At 38.4% G+C, this 21,322-nt stretch overlaps 1 protein-coding gene across 1 annotated transcript; it reads right to left on the bottom strand.

Moving 5' to 3' along the window:
- Positions 1-1,194: 1,194 nt before the first annotated feature.
- LOC130208075 (sodium- and chloride-dependent GABA transporter 2-like) lies at positions 1,195-20,886 on the bottom strand. The gene is made up of 15 exons (XM_056436986.1): positions 20,712-20,886; positions 17,051-17,241; positions 16,027-16,161; positions 14,602-14,742; positions 13,669-13,756; positions 13,448-13,580; positions 10,677-10,811; positions 7,085-7,188; positions 5,983-6,107; positions 5,703-5,815; positions 4,919-5,056; positions 4,720-4,822; positions 4,533-4,633; positions 3,769-3,939; positions 1,195-2,721 (listed from the first exon to the last, which is right to left on the bottom strand). Exons 2-15 carry the CDS (start codon positions 17,235-17,237, stop codon positions 2,611-2,613), a joined length of 1,785 nt encoding a protein of 594 aa, XP_056292961.1. The 5' UTR covers positions 17,238-17,241; positions 20,712-20,886; the 3' UTR covers positions 1,195-2,610.
- Positions 20,887-21,322: the final 436 nt, after the last annotated feature.

Below are 21,322 nucleotides of genomic sequence, written 5' to 3'. Positions count from 1 at the left end.
TCTTTATATATATATTTTTATTTTATTTTGCACTTTAAAAGCATACAATAAATCCCAAGAGTTGCATTTAAAGAAATGTGTCATTCTTCAAGTTATCGTTCAATATTTTTTACAATGTGGTACATTTTTTAAAATTTACATTTAAAACTATCTGTATTATGATGAGTATCATTAAATGGTCACATTTAAAGTTTTAAATGTTGTAAATGATTTTACATGATTGTTGATTTTGTGTATTTAATAGTAAATCGCATTGGATAAAAGCATCAGCTAAATGAAATGTAATGATGTAATGTAATGCAGTCAGGATAGCTCCACCATTCAGCGCCATCATTACCAACACATTATTGCAGTGTTATTTAAAAACTGCATTATGAAATACATTTAGAGGGAAACATATTTTGTATCGTGGATTAGTTTTTTGATAAAGGGTTGGAATTCATTGGATTTGTGCCACAGATATCTTTTGAAAATATCTTCTTAATTAATTCTCCTCAAAGAGTCTTTAAATCTTAGAGGAAAAATCACATTTAATTATTATTATTGAACAAGAACAGAAGCTCGGCATTTATTCTGCTAATTATTTTAGGAGAACTGTTTTTCTGGCCACATGGGGGCCGTAGAAGCAAGTTGTGAACACAATATTGACACGAATGGCTTGAAGTTGGTAAGGGTGCTCACACATGTGCTTACACATTCAGCAATTACTGTTTCTGCCAAACAGGTGAATCTACTTCTCATATTCAATCTATTTTAACCCTGCTTTTAATTTCCAGTGCGGAAAAGTAATTTAGAAGCAGCACAGTAGGGGTGCATGGAGCTACATTTTCCAGAATGTTTGTAAAAAAAGAAGCATACCATTTTCCAAAAAAGAGTTACATCTTTACAAAACCAGAAAATGTGCATGAAAAAGCCCTTCTGTAGCTTTTTAGCTTCTCCTATGTGTTGAATAGGTTTTGATATAAATTGTGTTTTACTTGCATTACTATAACCTTTATTTTATTTATCTCACCGCTCAAGTGGCCTATCAATTCTTTATCACATTAATACCGGATGTCTTCATTCTCGTATAATACTTTAAAATGGCACATTGGTTAATAAGATTTAAACCATGAATTTGAACATGTTATATAGCAGTCCTATGATTATTTCAATCACATAAACATTTTCATTGATACAATATTAGAAAACTAATTGATCATAATGTGTTTATTGATAACAATAGGTAATATATAATGTGACATTCTCAATTTAAACATGAATTCATCAGCTCTATCTATACACCAAAACTTCATTACGTTTTTTTTGACAAAGGGTTGGAATTCATTGGATTTGTGCCCCAGATATCTTTTGAAAAGATCTTCTTAAAAAAAATATATATATATATACAGTATATTATTATTGATTGATCATTTACTGTACGTGCTACATAAAGAAATACTGCCACAAATGTCAATGAGATATGATACAAAAGTACTTTTTATAAAAAATTACTATATGAACCTGCACCTTTTGTATACAAACTATAATAAACAAGCTTAGAGTTGAGCCTTTGGTAACAAATATAACTCTGTTAAAAATTAACCCTTGTGATTTTAACTGATGCAACCAACATGTTTGCTCGGTGTTGCAAAAAACTAAACCAGACATCTGTGTGTTGAATTATGGTGATGGATGTAATAACCATAATTCAACTCGCTGATGTTTATTTGAACACTAAACACAAACGGACATGGGGTACTTTCTCTTATATCCATGTGAGCATTATGCACATTTTAAGTAGTTAAGCGGTACTTGGCACAGGTCAGAAACACTTTAATGTTGGGCTTAGGTGCAGGCAGTGTCCAAGGGTTGAATCCCACCCTTATTGCTGGATAACCTTTCCTCTTTCATGTCAGTGTTTTAGTTATATTCAGTTTAAAATAAAATGTACAGTGATCTAAAAGTGACTAAAGTGTTCAATCTGTGTGGCTATTTTGGCAAGTGTTTATACCAGGTTGTATAACTATGACAACCCAGTTTCCATAGTTATACAACCTGATTCAATAAAACAAAACAATATTGGCAGTACATTTTCTTTACATAAATAACCATTTAAAATATCAATATTAATTTGAGTGTGGCTGCTCATCCATGATTGATCACTTTTACTTGCTAATAGAGCTGAAACAACTAATCTAAGAGTTAAATACATTTATTTAATTTTGTTTAAAAATCAATCACCAATGTTTGAGAATTTGCTGTTTTCTATACATTTTATATTATAATTTATTGTATTTAGCCCATCGGAATTCATGGCTCTGGGAAATTGTGATGTGCATTTATCACTATTTATTGTAATTTGAAGGTATTAAAATGAATCAAATCATGGATTAGCAATCATTAGATCAAGTGATAATGAAAGTCATCAGAAGTTGCAGCCCTGCTGGTGGTCAGTGCCATCAGCGATGACCATTTAAGTAACATCTGAGATAGCTTCAGTCGTTTGCGGAATGAAGAGCATGACATGTGTATGACAGCAATACATATACATCACTTTGTGTCAGAGGTAAAACAAAATTGACTCATGGTGTTGAGAAAATGTGAATCTGCTCCAGTTTGTTGTGGTCACTAGATCACCTCGCTGTCAGGAGGTGAGGTCAAGCCGAGCAGTTCAAATCTCATCTTGTCCTTTTTGATCAAAGGAAGATCTTCAGCTGGAGTGCACAAGATGGAGATCCTCTAACAAAAAAGAATATACGTTTTAATAAAAATCATAAAACCCACAATCGCATACAGTTGAATTCAAAATGATTCAACCCCCATTGCAAATTGGCAAAATGTACCAAATTTCAGCTGTTTTTAATAAACAACTCAAACAAGGACAAGCTCAACACAACGAACCGTATGAGTGGTTTCTCCAAATTCAACACAACATGCCACTTTTAATGACTACTGCAGTCTCAAAATTATTCAACCTCTTCATGAAAATTATTGTGAGCACATAGTAGATCACCCTTTTGCTGTTATGACCTGATGCAAACATGATGCACAGCCATATTTTGAGCTTATTAGAGCCCACTTTTATGATGCTTTTCAGTCAGTAGTGGTGTACGTCTTGTATTTCGGGCATGGAGACCTGCAGCGTTTCGTATGTGCCTCACTGTGGGAACTGAAACCTCAGTGCGCCCTGACACCAAGTCTCGCTGCAGGTCTTTGGCAGTCACTCGAGGGTTTTTGGACACCTGCCTCCTCAGAAATTTGGTGGCAGCCAGCAGTAGCAGCTTCCTCTTTCAGCCACTGCCGTGGAGCCAGTGTTCCTTTAACTTTTAACTTGTGAACTATGCTTCCAATGTCATCTCTCGGAACATTCGTCAACAACCCTTCCTTGTTTTGTGCAAGTCAATGATCTCTTTTCTTAACTTTTTGGACAATTATCTGACCGATATTTTGAATATACTATCAAACATCGCTGCCATTCCAGGTATTCGATGTGTTCTCTCTTAAGCACACCTGATTCAACTAATGAGGCCCTTGGTTGCATCAGGTGTGCTTGAGCTAACTTCTAATTTAATTAGGGGGTTGAATAATTTAAAAGATTGCAGTAGATTAAAAGTGGCATTATGTTTTGAATTTGGAGAAACCACATTAGTTGTGTTGAGCTTTTTAAATTGTCCTTGTTTATTGAACACAGCTGAACATTTGTACATTTTGCCAATAAACCATATTTGCATTTTTTTAGTGCAACTGTAGCTTGAGACGTGTTGACCCATTTAGATAACAGCTTACCTGTCGCAGTGTACCGGGAGTGGTGATCACATTGTACAACATAACTATGGGAACAGTGAGTGTAGAGGAGAGAGTGAACCAACAACCAAGAGCATAACCCCACCACGGGTACTCGATTGTGTTGTTGAACTTCAGAGGAGTGAATTTGACCAAGGAGAAAATAAACGTTCCCTGAAAATAGTCACAGAAAAAGCAGTTAAATTATTGGTTGGACAATGTACAACATTTCAGAAATGTACTACAAATCAACCCTAGCTACAATACAGTACAGGTGGAATTTCTAAATTTAACAAAAAAAAAAAAATGTAATTCATATCAGTAACTTGGGAAAACTAACTAACTGAGGGGAAATCAGATGGTGGGTGCTACGCTTCCGCGACACCATCCGCAGTCAGTACCATATTATCAGCTGGAACCACAGTGTGAAGGCAGTGAAGAGCATGCACTAACATGCACTGACATGCACTGACATGCACTAACATGCACTGACATGAACTAACATGCCAAAAAGTCTGCCCTGCTATGACTACAAAGAATGGCAAAACTTAGATTACAACACAAACAAAGGGAGGGCAATTTTATTCTCTGCTGAGGTGAACATTACTCCACTATATATTTACATTTTAAATAGTTGTTTGCTCTTTTTCTAGAGAACCTTTAAAAAAGAAGCTGGCCAATGCTATGATTAGCCAGTATGCATTTGCGGGGTGAGACTGAGCAAAGAGACACATCAATTGACTGAGAGAACTTCTTCTGCAACTCACCATGCATACTACTGGTGTGACGTATTTCAAACAATACTTAATTAGGGGGAAAGGCTTGTATCCAATCATATCCTCTATGTTATCATAAAACCGGTCTGCACCTGAAAGTAAATTGCAAAAGCTGTGGTGAGGTAATTCAACCTCACAGTGAAGAAACCATGCACATTCTTATTGTTTATTAACTCACCATATATCCATCCAATACAAACAGACTGCAGTATGGCAAAGAGAAGTAGAGTCATCCCACTACAGGCATAGTAGTCAAACAACTGGAAGATGTACAGGCCACCCTGTGTGTGAGACAACAGTTAGCTGTTGTGTTCTTTTAACAAAAGAAAACAAGGTTATTGTAAAAGTAGTGAAGTGACAATTCAATATTGTCTTACATCTGTAACCATCACAAGTCCAATGAAGAAGCTGACAACACTGATAGCAAGTAGAAGAAGTTTACGTCGATGTCCAACGTGGAAGAAGGCAGGATTTGTGTCATAAATTGATGTAACGATGGCTTCCAGACCTACAAACTGAAACACAGTCCCAGTTACACAACTCCACAAATGCTGCACACAAACATCTAAACATTGCAGAGATAATTTAATAATAATTTAGTAAGTATTATATATTCATAAAATGAATACCTCTGCAGAATCCTTTCATATAGTTACTTATTCTAAAGTTTAAGATAAGAAATGTGTATTATGCATCCGGATCTGAATCAAGAGACACAAAGTAACAACAAAAATCAAGGGATAAAAAAAAAGGTAAAATTAGTCATTTCTGGATCTGTCCATCCATTGTCTGCCACTTAACTGGGGTTGAGTCGCAGTGGCAGCAATGATAAGAATGGTATGTTCTCACAGCGGTGTACATCTATTGGCTATGTACAAACAGATACACAAAAAAGACCAACACACATACACACATCTAGAATACATTGATTTCTTGTGAAACACCCAAAGACCTCCAACCAAGGCCCAAACATGATAAAGCCAAAACTCCCACATGTTCATAAAGACTGTTATGCAATGTATGCATAGAGCATCTTTTATCCTGGTCATTGTGAACCGAAAATCTGCGTTTCATAATGTTTATCATCATTTAAAATATATTATCCTCAGAAATAAAACTGCTGTTTTTGATTCTCTCAGTGCTAAAGAAGAGTCAGCTTACCTCACTGTCTAGTCCCAGCAGGATGATCATAACGAAGAAGAATATCGCCCAGACCTGGGGAAAAGGCATCATGGCGACTGCTCGAGGATAGGCGATGAACGCCAAGCCGGGACCTGCAGTCAAAATGAGATAGTCAAAATCAAATATTGTGCATTTTTTATGCTATTGAGTCAAAATTACTCACTTGTATGTCATTAAATTCATTTTGTGCTATTGCTTAAAAGTACAATGCCCGTTAATCCCTTAATTTAGTTTTTAATAACAATATCTATATTCTTACCAGACTCTGCCACTTTTGAGATGTCTGTGTTCTGCTCATATGCCATAAATCCAAGTGCAGAGAAAATGGCAAAGCCTGCAACAAAACTGGTCCCACTGTTCAGAAGGCACAAGTACACACAGTCCCTAGAAACAAAGAAGACACAAATATATGTTATACTCCTTTATCTATAAAACCTTTCCATTGTTCTTTCCATTGTTGGGACTCATATCCTAAAAAGCCCAAAGAAGGCTTCATATATAAGACTCCTGAATACACTAGAAATACTTTGTGAGTAAACTATACTTTAGAGTGATGTGGTATTCCTAGTATAAGCTACTCCAAATTTGTTTAGCCTAGAATGGGCATTGAAGAGGTTCAAAATCTGTTGTATATCTTCAGCGGCTGTTGTGCTTGAAAAGAGACTTGGCCTCATGAAGCTGCAGCTCGCTGTTAGTTGTGTTCTTTACCTTCGCATTGAAAATGCCGGAAGGTTATGTTTTGATCGCCGTGTATTTATTTATTTATTTATTTATTTATTTGTATGCGTGTTATTCGCAAAACTCAAAAAGTATTGAACCGAATCGCATGAAATTTGGTGGGATGATTGTTTATTATCCGGGGACCAGTTGATGAGATTTTGGGATCGATCTGGTCAAAGGTCAAAGATCAAAGGTCATGAACAGGTCAAAATCTTTCGCAGAACTCAAAAAGTATTGAACCGAATCGCATGAAATTTGGTGGGATGATTGTTTATTATCCGGGGACCAGTTGATTAGATTTTGGGATCGATCGGGTCAAAGGTCATGAACAGGTCAAAATGTTCTTGAATCGCATGAAATTTGGTGGGATGATTGGTTATTATCCGGGGACCATTTGATTAGATTTTGGGATCAATCGGGTCAAAGGTCAAGGTCATGGAAAGGTCAAACTCTTTTTTTACCATAGCACGATACATTTTTGTCCAATTGGCATGCAACTAATGCCAAAATGTTCATAATTCAATGCCCAATCTTGTGATATGCGAAGGTATGCGCTCTACCGAGTGCCCATTCTAGTTCTTTTTGCGTTTGTTGCTGTGATCAAACTCTAAAACACAATATAAATATTGAATCAAACTTACTTGTAACAGTTGTTGTTGTACTTGTTGTAACTGCCGAGTGCAGTTAGACAGCCAATGCAAATAGCATAGGAATAAAATACTTGTGTGCCAGCGTCCATCCACACCTGCAAGACAATAAAGGAAATTTCTTTTTTTTATCTCCAATACATTACGTCAACATTTTTTGTCACTTACATTTTTTTGTTCATTTAGACATATACATAAAACACATACAACTAGAATGGGCACTCGGTAGAGCGCATACCTTCGCATATCACAAGATTGGGCATTGAATTATGAACATTTTGGCATTAGTTGCATGCCAATTGGACACAAATGTATCGTGCTATGGTAAAAAAAAGATGTTGACCTTTCCATGACCTTGACCTTGACCTTTGACCCGATTGATCCCAAAATCTAATCAAATGGTCCCCGGATAATAACCAATCATCCCACCAAATTTCATGCGATTCAAGAAGATTTTGACCTATTCATGACCTTTGACCTTGAACTTTGACCCGATCTATCCCAAAATCTAATCAACTGGTCCCCGGATAATAAACAATCATCCCACCAAATTTCATGCGATTCGGTTCAATACTTTTTGAGTTTTGCGAATAACACGCATACAAATGAATAAACTAGAACGGGCACTCGGTAGAGCGCATACCTTCGCATATCACAAGATTGGGCATTGAATTATGAACATTTTGGCATTAGTTGCATGCCAATTGGACAAAAATGTATCGTGCTATGGTAAAATATTGTTTGGGACCTTTCCATGACCTTGACCTTGACCTTTGACCCGATTGATCCCAAAATCTAATCAAATGGTCCCCGGATAATAACCAATCATCCCACCAAATTCCATGTGATTCAAGAAGATTTGACCTGTTCATGACCTTTGACCTTGACCTTTGACCCGATCGATCCCAAAATCTAATCAACTGGTCCCCGGATAATAAACAATCATCCCACCAAATTTCATGTGATTCGGTTCAATACTTTTTGAGTTTTGCGAATAACACGCATACAAATAAATAAATAAATAAATACACGGCGATCAAAACATAACCTTCCGGCATTTTCAATGCGAAGGTAATAAATAAATAAATACACGGCGATCAAAACATAACCTTCCGCATTTTCAATGCGAAGTTAAATATGTCAAACATAAAATAAAAATAAATGGGGGGGGTGCTTGTGACTTCTTTTCGTCCCGATGTGCGCGCACACGCCGGCATCGGAGCTCTGCGGCGCGCGACACGTAGAGACAGAAATGACATGCTGCTGGTTAGAGACGACCAACAACAGACCTATTGGAAGCTCATTCTGCGCATGCGTTAAATGCGTTAAAAACAACAACTAATTAATCCTGTAATTTAATCATAATGCGTTAACGCGTTATTTTTCACAGCACTAATATATATATATACTAGTGCTGTGAAAAATAACGCGTTAACTCAGTTAATTCAATTGCAGGTTTAACTAGTTTTTTTTTAAAATCGCATTTAACGCATGCGCAGAATGAGCTTCCAATCCGTCTGTTGTTGGTCGTCGGGACGAAAAAAAAGTCACTTGCAAAATGAGCTTCCAATACACCACTTCAACCTGAACTCTGTCCGCTCTCATGCAGACGGTCTGTTCATCGGTAATGATCCTTCCGCAGGTTCACCTCCGGAAACCTTGTTACGACTTTTACTTCCTGTAGATCAGGGGTCTCAACACGTCGATCGCGACCTGCCAGTCGATCGCGGCGTAGTGTTGGTAGATCGCATGACATTAAAAAGATTGGCCCGCCCCCTGACATGTTCTCTAGAGCACGTCTTTGTTCTTTTATTAAACTAAACGTCTGTTGTTGATCGTATCTCCACAGCAGCATGTCATTTCTGTCTCTTCGCGTTGCGTTAACACTTATCGATCTCCGTCCGCGCGCCACAGAGCTCCGTCGCGCATCGGGACCGAGCAAAAAAAGTCAGTTGTCAATCTGTCCACCTTTAGATTGTATCATGGTGGAGTTAATGGTTGACAAACAAGAGAAAATGCTCTGTTTAACCCTCCTGTTACCTTTACATTTACGAACATATTTTACCCTCGGGTCAATTTGACCCCAGCAATTAAAACCTCCAGAAAATTATTAGAATTAATATTGCTTCCCAAGTTTAAGTGTGAGGTACTTTATGTTTGTTTGTTGACTACCTAAATAGCCCTTTAAATAAATAAAAAAGTTGATATTTCTGATATGTTTGACACAGTGAAAAACAGCCTGGGGTCAAATTGACCCCAAAGAACACCGACATTAAACATTGAATGGGGTCAAATTGACCCGAAAGGTAACAGGATGGTTAAACATTCTGTTTAGGATGAAGATGTATTAATGTTCCATATGGAAGAAAACTGCTAAATAACTGCTGAGTTCCAGCACCATTGTATAGAAGAATGTATAAATGTATATATCCGTCTTTTGTCATAAATCTCTATGTTCTCACAAAATATACCGAGAATATCGGTAATATGTGATTAATCATGATTAATCCACAAAAACCTGTGATTAATCCGATTAAAAATGTTAATCGTTTCACAGCCCTAATATATACACATGCATATACATACATGCATGCATACACACATACATACACATGAATACATATATACAGACATATATACCCCAAAACAAAACAAAAAAACACCCCCTTAATTATCTTTTACTTGTACATTTTGATACACCACCCTACATCTATATTTGCATTTCCCTGAAAACACAAATCATGTCCCTGAATATTTGACCCTTCCTCTAATTTGTAATACAAGCTATCAGACTTTTCCATGCTTGGCCAGTTTGGCTTGAACTGTTCTTTACCCTGGCAATCATATTTTCAAAAGCCAGTTTAAGCCAGTCTGTGAGCGTGTCAAACATGACATTACTGTGTATTGCAGCTCTGCAGTACACCTAGACAGAACCACCTATTACAGATGATGTTTTACACTGCTGTCAATATGTTTGCCATCACTGGATAAATCATCTGCAAAAGAAGTTACAGCATGGTAAACAATCTTTTTTACCTCCTGAAGTCTGAATTCCCCTTAACTTTCTATTAAAGTGTGACCAATTTACGATTTTACATCGTTTGGCATTTGTTTGTTTCAGCACATTATTTAACCCTCCTGTTACCTTAGGGTCAATTTGACCCCAGGCTGTTTTTCACTGTGTCAAACATATAAGAAATATCAACTTTTTAATATATATAAAGGGCTATTTAGGTAGTCAACAAACAAACATAAAGTACCTCATACTTAAACTTGGAAAACAAGGTTTTAATTGCTGGGGTCAAATTGACCCAGAGGGTAAAATATGTCAGTAAATATAAAGGTAACAGGAGGGTTAAGGTACATTTTTTGTGACTGAATGCTATTATATGATGAAACCAAACTCATGTATACACATTTCTGGTTCAGCTTTATGTCTTTGGACATTTTCAAAATGTTAACAGTGACTCTCCAAACAAAATGCATTGGTTGATAAGGGGATAACCTGTGGGTACATGAGGGTTGAAGTAGATGTAAGTTCAGGAGAGTCACATGTCACTCAAACAGAAGTATTGTGTGCTCATACCTGTGGATCAGACAGGCGGGATGGATCTGGATAGAGATAGAACTTGATCCCATCCAAGGCCCCTGGCAACGTGACTCCACGAACCAGCAGCACCATCAACATCAGATATGGAAATGTGGCGGTAATGTAAACTACCTGTAGAAGAGTGAGGGTTAATATGTGGGAAAATGGTAGACTTTGATGACTGTGTCACTGTTCTGTCAAGTTCAGATACGATATTTACCTTGCAGTGAATATCTTTTTTGAGCATGCTTTGAGCCAAATGCTAAAAATCTTATTGAAGATAAAAAATGTTATGGAATCACCGAAGTGATGATAGTTCATTTTGAGGGGGAAATCAACATCTGCCCCAGATCCCACAGTAATCCATCCAATAGGTGTTGAGCTATTTCACTCAAATCACAAATGTGAACGTCACTAGAGGTCGGAGGATCATCAGAGTCATCAATATCTGTCCATATTTACAGTTTTTCTCCATTGCTTTGGCTCAATTCTTGAAACAGAAATGACATTCTCAAAAAACTCGTGCAAACCTCCAAACCACTGGGCACTTGTTCACAACAGATTTGAATTTCTCATTCCTTTAATCAAATTGCAATTGTTTTAGAAACTCATTGCAAATGACAAGTACAATTGCCGACAGCTTGCACACATTTCAAATGATTTAGCACATCTGTGCAAACGGTTAGGTACAATTGCCTTCAGTTAGCCCAATTACCAATTGAATACACCTTGCTGGTCTAAACTGACTGTTGCTTCTCAGTCAAGTCGTTGTTCTCTGCAAAACATCTTGGCATAATGTCCTTGTGTACATCATCACCTGCACAATAGTTCACTCCACTGTCAAAATCGTTCAGGCACACAATACCATGAAAAATGTCATGGTATATTCTGAAATATGGATCTCTTGGATCATCGGCTTCATTTTCAGGTGCAACTAGAACTTTACTAATCAAGGGGGAGTTTCTCACATCCGATCACCAATCACACAGTAATTTTAGTTAGCTGACAGGTGCTATCCAGGGGTATAAATGCTTCCATCAAATATCTAGGGCTTGACAAAGTTCAGTACAGTTTACAGTATGAACATGGAAGCACCTGGCCAGGTAAACGAACAAGGGCAACTGCCTGTTCGAGGAAGAGGAGGAAGAAGAAGAGGAAGAGGAGCAAGAGTGCGTGGTGGTGGTGGAGGGTGTATGAGCATCGGACTCTAAACCAGAGGTCCCTTCTCCAGGCAATGGATGCTGCTTGTGCCGATGTCACAGCAGATCAGTGCAGGGGATGGTTGCGGCATGCACGGCAATTATTCCCCCGTTGCATAGCAACTTAGCAAGGGAGAACATCAGATGCGATGTTGACGAAAATCTGTGGCCAGACAAACGTGAGCGCGAGGATGAGCAGGAGAGTGAGGATGAACTCCAGCTCTGAACTCCAGCTTTGCTTTACTTTCCTACTGTATGTTTTGTGACAGTAGTGTAGGCTATACTTAATTTTATTTTTGATGTGCTTTTTGTTTGACACTATTTTTTGCTGTACACATTTTCTGTTTCTGTTTTTCAATTACTGTAATAATTTCCATGGCAGTATAAGTGCAATACAGGATGTGATGTGAAACCTTGTTGGCTCCTCTTGAATGAATCTTTGTTCTGTTTGATACACATAGTATTCTGGAAAGAAAACATCTACTACAGTAACCATTCAGTGTCAAAGGACAAAGCCAAGATTGAAATGTGCACATGAGGGATATTTCTATGGTCCATTGCCATACTGACAAAACATCTAAACATTTTGACCCACAGTGTTTAAACAATGACGAAGCGACTTTTCATTTTGGGGGCACTGACTATTTGTATGAGAAAAGGAATTAGTTTTGACTGATGAGTTGTCTGTTTTGGGAGAGATATGGCCTTTTGCAGGTGTGCCATAGTGTTTTGCTAAACCATCTAGGTTATTTTGGCAAATGTATTTAAAGCTTTGAGAATGTCCTTTTTTTCAAGAGAGAGATAAGCCACAGCAATCGAGAAGGAAGTTTTCATTTTGGGGGCACTGACTATTTTTATGAGAAAATGATTTGGGTTTGAAGCTTGAGTTAACTGTTTTGGGTGAGATATGACCTTTTGAAGGTGATCTATGTCGTTGTGCTGAACCATATAGGCTATTTTACCAAATGCACTAAGAGCTTTGAGAATGTAATTTCTGTTTCAAGAATTGAGCCAAAGCAATGGAGAAAAACTGTAATGCAGTAGAGCTTTTGCTCTCCCGAAGTTTTCTTCCCTTTTTTCCCTTTGAAAGGTTTTTTTCTATTTCTTGGGAGTTTTTCCTGATCCTATGTGAGGTCCTGGGACAGGGATGTTGTATGTGTACACATTGTAAAGCCCTCTGAGGCAAACTTGTAATTTGTGATAATGGGCTGAACAAAATAAACTGAATTGAATTGAATTGAATAGTTGTTAAGATTTTGACCAGCTGTCATCCGTAAAGCCAAGCCTCAAAGGCTGATAGCAATTATCCATGGCACCTGACAGCAGTTTCAATCGTGAACAATTAATTATGATTGCGGTAGTGCAATTCAAACTTACATCCTGTGTGGTAGCTTTTTCCCTCTCATGTTTTTTAATGTTATACATGTTTCCGGCAGTGTGTCTGGCAAAGTGATATGATTGCAGGGTTTGTGAAGAGTAGAGGAGAATGTTGTCCTACAACAGCATTGCCATTTAACAGTTAAAGAGTTGCTAAATACACCATAGTGAATGCTAAAGTCCTTGTCCTACCTTCCCTGTGGACTTTATTCCTTTCCAGATACAAAAGTAACAGATGATCCAGGACAGCAGAAGACACAGAGCCAGCTCCCATTGAATGCTGCCTAACTCATGGATATTTCCTGATAGATTCAGAACTCTTCTCCTGAAAATCACAATTTGTGTTATCATTCATGAATGTCAAATTACTTTCAGAACTCAGTATCATATTTGGATTTAGTTTTCAGACTCACTCCCAAAACTCTCTCACTGGTGACGTGGCATTTTCAGCAGCAGTCCAGTTCAAATGTCCAACTCTTCGATCAAACTCTACACAGGTCTCTGTTGCAAAGGCACACATAATGCTTTCAACAATGCATTCAATGACAACTACACACATTTTGATCATTCTGCCTTTGTCAAAGCCTTGATGGAATTGTATACTTATTTAACTTGCTAAATGGAATGGGGGACATTTCCAAAGAGCCTAATCTATTAATCTAAGTAATTAACTTAATTACTGAGTTAATGCAAAGTCCTTGAACCTCCTGTTAGTCTTTGATGGGAGTGGGTGAATTGATAGATGGCTAGAATCTTGGACCTTTTAGAGCATCCTTTGAGTAAGTCTTGGCTTTGTGGGGGTGAGGTCGTCATGCTGAAAGGAGAGGGAGCCAGAGGAGGGGTTCGAGGGAATAGTTGTGTTTATGATTTGTGTAGTTGTGTTACAGTAAGCTAGGCATCCACATGATGACAGCAGCACATTATTCTGAGTCTACGAGGGTCAGTGCTCAGCTGTACAATGCAGGTGCACCTGTTCTATTAATGACAACAGTAAAAGGATTACATACCATTTTAGAACATTTTGCGGTTTCTTAAATTCCTCTATGTTCACCTAAAATCTTTGTTTAAGATGTGTATGGGTTGTGTGGAAACTTGAAGCCTCCAGCACACAGTTAAATGTTTGAAATGGACAATATTGTGTGTGGAGCCTTTTAGTATGTTACGTAACTTGAAATGAACACGAAGCAAGGCAGAGAAAACCTGGCACCTCAAAACTTAAAAAGTTTCCAACAGCTGGCTTTTGCACTCCAAATTTTCAAATGAGCCCAACAAATCAATAACTGAAGATGGATCTTGTTATTTGTTTGTATCCCTAACCCTAACCCAGATCGTATCCTGAGACAAACCTGTGTTCCAGTTGTTTCTGCAAGTTGCCCAGGGAAGTTCAGAGTTGAAAGAGGAGAAGAGATACACGAACGCCCAGGCCAATATCACGATGTAATAGATACTGGAGTACAAAACAACCACAAGATTGCCATAACCCATCCCTGACAAAAACAAACAAACAAAGATATTTGAAATAAAACAGTAAGAAACATATAATTATCACATCTAATTATGTATTTCATATATTATAACATATTATAATAATGTTATGTAAAGGACACCAATGCAACATAATAATAATAATAATCATTAATTTTATAACGCCCTTCTCAAGGCACCCGAAGTCACTTTACAGAGTCCAGAGGTCACACACACACACAGTCATACCGTTGGTGGTAAGCTACATCAGTAGCCACAGCTGCCCTGGGGCAGACTGACGGAAGCGTGGCAGCCAATCAGCGCCTACGGCCCCTCCGACCACCACCAACATTCATTCACATCCATACGACCGGGGTGAGGCTGCGGTGCATGTCTTTATGATGGTGGGGGAAACCGGAGTACCCGGAGTAAACCCACACAGACACGAGGAGAACATGCAAACTCCACACAGAAAGGACCTGGAACGACCGGGACGACCGGGATTCGAACCCAGAGCCTTCTTGCTGTGAGGCGACAGTGCTAACCACTGAGCCACCGTGCTGCCCAAATAAAACATTGTCCTATACATACAGGTGCAGACATAACATATGACCACTGTATTTATCCTATAAGCATTAAACAGAGCAGCAATTTGAGGTTATGTGTGTTGCACTAGCCGCTCGTCTACAGCCACCCCACAACAATGTTGATACTTCCCAAGATTGCAGTGTAAATACAGTGTACGGAACACTTTTACTGTTGTAGATTTACTAAAGATATGTAAGCTTGATTGCGCACATGAGAAATGTGCCATCCATTTTTGTAACTCATTTTGCCCAATGTAATAACTCACACAAGGCAATATTTAACCAAATTGAGCTATTTCAAAGATACGTTGCGTTACATTTTAATAGTTCACTAAATCTGACCCAGTTTGTTGGGTTTCTTAGAAAAGATGCTGAGGTTGTATTATTCCTGAGATATCTCTTGAAAGGAATGTTGTTACTATTAATGTCAAGACTTGCCCTCATTTATATCTTCAAGCTGTGGAATTTGTTTGACCATCACCCCTGTTTCTGCTTGTTCCACAGGGGACGACATCACTTTCATCACATATCTGTGCAAGATCTTTTACAAAAGTGTGAGCACACAGCACAATTTGCAGAAAGTCAGCATGTTATAGGTTGCATATCCCGAAACAAATGACCTTTTCATGAAGAAGAAGAAATACATATTTCTTATGAGAAATTGAGAAAATATAATACAGTATTGACATGAGTAGTCTAATATTGATTCTACATCTTTACCTTCAAAAAGGGGACAAATTTGCCTCCAGCAGGTAATACTTCCCTGTTTGGTGTATTGGCCGAGTGACGTCTCCAGGAGAAACAGAGGGATGCCGCAGGTAAAGAGGAAGAGGACGTAAGGAATGAAGAACACCCCTTGAGAAAGCATAAAGTTACACCACATGAGTTGTTGAGCAGGTTGAGGACTTATGGCGAGGCCACAAGAATACCATTAAGATATAGTGTTCACAAGAGAGTCTAACTCTTACTAAAAGTTACATTCAATTTCTAATAATATCTAAGCTAAACATTGTTAGTCCATCAGTTCAAAAGTCTGGATATGCCTGTTTCTTAACACACTCTCCATTTGCTATCTCTATTTGTTTCATTAAGACACATATTTTTTGTCACCCAAAAGTGTGTTTAGCCTTAGGAGGTTATATTTACATTGTAGTTCTGACATGAAACTTTGGCTGATAATATGTAGACACACAATATTAATACAATCTTAATTCAATATTTGTTTTTGGTTGCCATCATGGAACCTGTTTAAGCCATAATGTCGTTTCGTTGCTTTCGTCTATCTTTGAGGGAATCGCCGGTGTGAATTGGGACATGCAGTTCCTACATTTGAACACAGGGTAGCACAGTGACAGCAAAAGGCTGATAGGAAAGTGCCTGCTAATGAGAACAGGAGTGGATCGGAAGCAAACAGTTTTTGATCGTAGTCGTGTCAACGTGATCCTGTGTTGTGCTGTAACCAACAAGTAATGTAATGGAAGGCTATTGGACATTGCTAGTTTTATGCTACGGTGTCACGGAGCAAGGGTTAAAAGGATTGAAAGAGACAAAGCACATTGGACAGTGAATTTGTTTGTGTCAGAACACGCGTTCGAACATGTTCTCCCGTTCGCCCCCTAGTAGCTTTAAGACTTACATTGGTTATGTTTTAGGGCCTTTACATACCCCAACTGTCATTACTTTTTACATTCTGCATGTATACATTTGAACAAAGTAGTAGTGTTTTTCCTATTATGAAACTTACCTCCTCCGTTTTTGTAGCACAGGTAAGGGAACCTCCACACATTTCCCAGGCCTATGATTTGTCCTGCAACGGCCAAGAGGAACTCAATTTTGTTTGACCATTGTCCTCTGGCCAACGTGTTGGGTGCAGGATGTGCTGTGCCTCCATCCAGCATGCACTTGACATCTGAGCCATAAGACTTCTCCATTGCACTGAAACAAGAGAACGGTTAATGGCTTACACATTACTTCAGTGGAATTCAGTGACAAAATTACAATGTTCAGAAGATGACATAAACTACATTTTCAAATTAATTGTTCACATTATTTGTGGATTTTATTTGGCAGTCGCAAATTGTCCATGTCAACATACACACTAACCACAGCAGTGATGTGGTCATGATTTAATCACTGTTTATTAATGTTCATAATCCACCCAATGTCAGCAGTCTTGCTGTATTACGTCAAGAAAGGATCAGTAGCCTCTTGGCATGAGGGACGTTTTTTCATCAATGTTGCTTTTGTTTTGCTGTGTTGGATTCAATGTGGGAGTGCAGCAAATGGACAGGGAAATATGTGCGCTACCATGTTATGGCTTTGTTAGAGCAGAATTATGACCAAGTATCAAGTATCCAATTACTGTATATGTGTGAAGATACAAGGAATTTAACTCTCAAAAAACCTTGAAATAGAAGTAACAGCTAGGGATAAGGTCAAAAAGCTGTACAGATACATATAGATATAGCAAACAAATATTGTATGAATAGAAATAAAAAGGAAAAATGACCTCCAATAAGATATACAACATCTATATATAAGTCAAGTGCGCTCGCTAAAAGTTTTAAACGATACACAAAGTGTAAATGAATAAATACTCTTTGTGCACAACAAGTTTGACCATCACCACGGGGCTTTAAACACTGACTTCAGACGTGGTTATATCATACACATTATTGAGGTGAGACAATAGACCAGTGCTATAGGGAGAAGGAGGTCAAATGTGCTTCAATCGTTTCACAAGGAATATAAAGGCTGTCCCGGCCTATTCTCTTTTCTGGGGCTTCAAATACTGACACTTTGTCACGGCCTTCGGTGTCTGATGCTGACGCACAAGGCATCCTGAAGCATCTGTATGAGGCGCACTGATGTTTTTAGACGCTCAGAGAAAATGATCTGTGTGTGTGATGGCGTATATACAAAGACAGAGGATGAAAGGGAGGGCAGGCGGATAGGTCAAACAAACAGAGACCATTTAATGTTAGTTTTCTCAAAGTGTTGTTCAGTTTTGTGTTTTCAGCACTTATTTTTCGTTGTTTATGTTTTACTTAGTTTAAGTACTTATTTCAAGCCCAACTATGATGTTTTTCCTAAATCCAATGAAGGGGTTTTGTTACCTAAACAAGTGTTTTTGTTCAAATTCAATCTGTGAACCGTCAGTATGTACCAAGTTGGGTCGAGAACGCGCAGGTCACACTGTCCTCGGCTCTCAGAAATAGGGCAATCTGGTATTGGGAGAAACTTCAGACCTTAGATCCAAAGTATACTGGAGCACACAGATGTAAGGCAACAAACGTGAAGAGAAGAATAACATTTCAATGCCAAGCGTCTTGATCATTGGTATGTGTTATGAATATATGTTGATAGTTGATACATTGATGTTCAAACATGCTTAATTGATCTTTATAAGAAACATTAGTCGGTGGGACTTAGGACCCAGGGGGCAGTCCGGTGGGAAGGACAACCTGGGACGGGGGCTGTATCGAAGAACAGCAAGGCAGAGCCGAGGAATAACGAGTTACAATTAATAGCAGTTTGGTCTCACATCTTATGTGTATCAATAAACACGACAACCATGATGACACATACACAGAGGTTGTAGGTGCTCAGTGTCTTTATTAAAGGAAGTGTCGTGGGATTTCAACTCCACGACCCTCTAAGGATGGTGAGCCTCGAGGAATTTATCGCCTTGGTAAAAGGTTGAAAACAGGCAAAAGACAGTACCACTGTTCTGAAAATTAACTGAGCCATAGCATATCGCATAGCTGTCATGTTTTCAGTTCATGTCCTTTAAATAGTGCCATTGTTTCCTCACAATGTTTCTTATTCATTAATATTGGGTCAGAAAATATCGTATTTAAAGCACAAATAGCAAGCTGTAGGACGCTGATTAAAAAAATCATTACATTATTTTCATTAGCGTAAACATATTTTTCTTTTTAAATACAAGACATTAACCCTTATTAAATCAGACATGCCATGGGAGGACATTCCATTATCCAAACCACCTATCCTCTATAAGGGGATTTTGGACATCAGGTGAAGGTACACACTGTCCAGGGATTGAACCCTGGCCCCTCTTGCTCTAAGGTGACAGTTCTAGCCACTACACCACCGTGCACCGTTAAGTCTGATGGAATAAAAAATGAGCCTTATTGTTGATAATGGCTGTTGGACAGGTTTGTAATATATTGTCCATGGACAAATTTAAACAGCTTTCTAATAATTAAAAGCTAATCAAAACTTGTCTTTTGACCAACTCTAACTCTACCAAAAAGTAACAAAAAAAACTGACAGATGGCAAAAACAGACCCTAAATCACTATTATGTTTGAAGAGTTGCTTTAGAAAGGCTGTTGTTAACTAAAGTGACTGCTTTGTGTTTTGTATTCAGGGCTGCACGGTGCAGGGCATATGTGCAGCAGGGAGGGCTCGGTTCTAAGAAGTTAACAATTAGTCGTTGGACTAATCTCTAGAAACCATAATACTTATCATAAGCAGACACATTGTTATTCACTCTGCACTGGGGCGACTTTGTGTACATACAGTAACAGTCAAAAGTTTGGACACACCTAGGATGTTGATGTTTTTTTTCTCCTTCAATGATGACTATTTTAGAGACAAAAAAGTAGAATTCAGACACTAAATGTATTATTTCATTTTTTTGTAGTTTTGGCCAAAAAGAAGAAGAATTACCTGAATAAAACTTGTGTTTAGAAGTCACCACAGTGTTACATGCCAAGGGAGAATACTGTTCCCCCCTAACCACCCTCCGTTTTCTAATGCGTCTTTTTACAGGCATGTGTGTGCACTTGAAACAGGAACTTATTCCTATTTAAATCTGCACTTTTTGATGCTAAGCTTCCAATTAATTTGATTAATAACTGGTGATCTATTCTATTCTTATTCAACAGTTGCTCAGAGGGATCTTTTTCTATTTCGGCCTACCTATTGTCCAGCATTTTGTTCCATACATACATACGTTTGTATGTATGTATGTGTATGTATAAACAGTATATTTGTGAAGAGTACTTTCTACAACCTATGACAAGTATGACAAATACTAATTGTTAAAATATTTGCACAAGACACATGTATTTCTTATGTGTTTTAAATGTGAGCGTTCGGCAGCAATAATCACAGAGCAAACTGATGTGTCACACAAAAAAAGGGAAATAGCGGCTCTCCCGGTAGCACAGCCAGTAACCTTTGGCCTACATAATACAGCAACAGGCGGAAAGCACAAGTGCAACTGCAAAAGCCCAGCTGTCTCTGAACTGTTAGGAAAGCTTTTGTTTCCTGTTCAAGAACTTAAACCAAAGTCGTGGGTAACAAGGACACATGCAAGTAGCCTAAGACAGAAAATCCTGCTTGTGACCTGAAGGGAAAGGGATTGGTTAAGAGTACCTGAGGAAGGTCGCTTCTTGTCTTTAGTCTGTGGTTATGCTTCCATTTATCCCTAGTTAGGATTTATCTGGTGCCTTTTGAAGAAAATAAAGTCAAGATCCCCCAGTCTCTCCGGGACAAGTGCTCTTTCCAGCTCTGGCCATGTGTGAGCCCATGAGAGGGAAGGTTTGAGGGAGCCGTGTTTGTAGCTATGGCAATGAGGGAGAGAGACAGAGGGAAAGAGCGAGAGAGGAGGGGCAGGGGAGTTATGTGTTTCTGAATGAGCAATTTAAGGCGGGGACTGTTCATGGAGGCCACATGGCCTCACAGTAAAGAGGAGGGGATTTGCACAGTAGCAGGCTGGCTGCATGGCTCTGTTGGTATTTATGTCTCTCTTCTGTATATGTTCAGCACGTTCAGCGTCCTGAGGGGGCGCCACAAAATAAGCAACAAAAAAAATCATCTTAGTAATAATAATGCCGATATTATTTCAGTATAAAAATATTAGGCACCTTTTAGGCATGTTTATCACAAAACTGTCAGGCCGAGATTCCGATCAGGACTCAAAATGCTGAGGCGTCAGTGAGCAGTTTACTAATCACAACAAAAACTCTCCTAAGAGGTGGAGGCTA

This window comes from Pseudoliparis swirei, chromosome 18 (assembly GCF_029220125.1).
Source record: "Pseudoliparis swirei isolate HS2019 ecotype Mariana Trench chromosome 18, NWPU_hadal_v1, whole genome shotgun sequence".
Taxonomy (NCBI): Eukaryota; Metazoa; Chordata; class Actinopteri; order Perciformes; family Liparidae; genus Pseudoliparis; species Pseudoliparis swirei.
The sequence above is the reverse complement of the archived record's forward strand: the minus strand, read 5'-3'. Positions and strand labels throughout refer to the sequence as shown.

Coding starts and splice junctions, on each gene's coding strand:
- LOC130208075 (XM_056436986.1), bottom strand. CDS start 17,237: ATGGAGAAGTCTTATGGCTCAGATGTCAAGTGCATGCTGGATGGAGGC. Junction 14,743..16,026: donor AATTTGTCCCCTTTTTGAAG/GTAAAGATGTAG, acceptor TGTTTTTGTCAG/GGATGGGTTATGGCAATCTT. Junction 4,634..4,719: donor TTGTATTGGATGGATATATG/GTGAGTTAATAA, acceptor ATTTACTTTCAG/GTGCAGACCGGTTTTATGAT.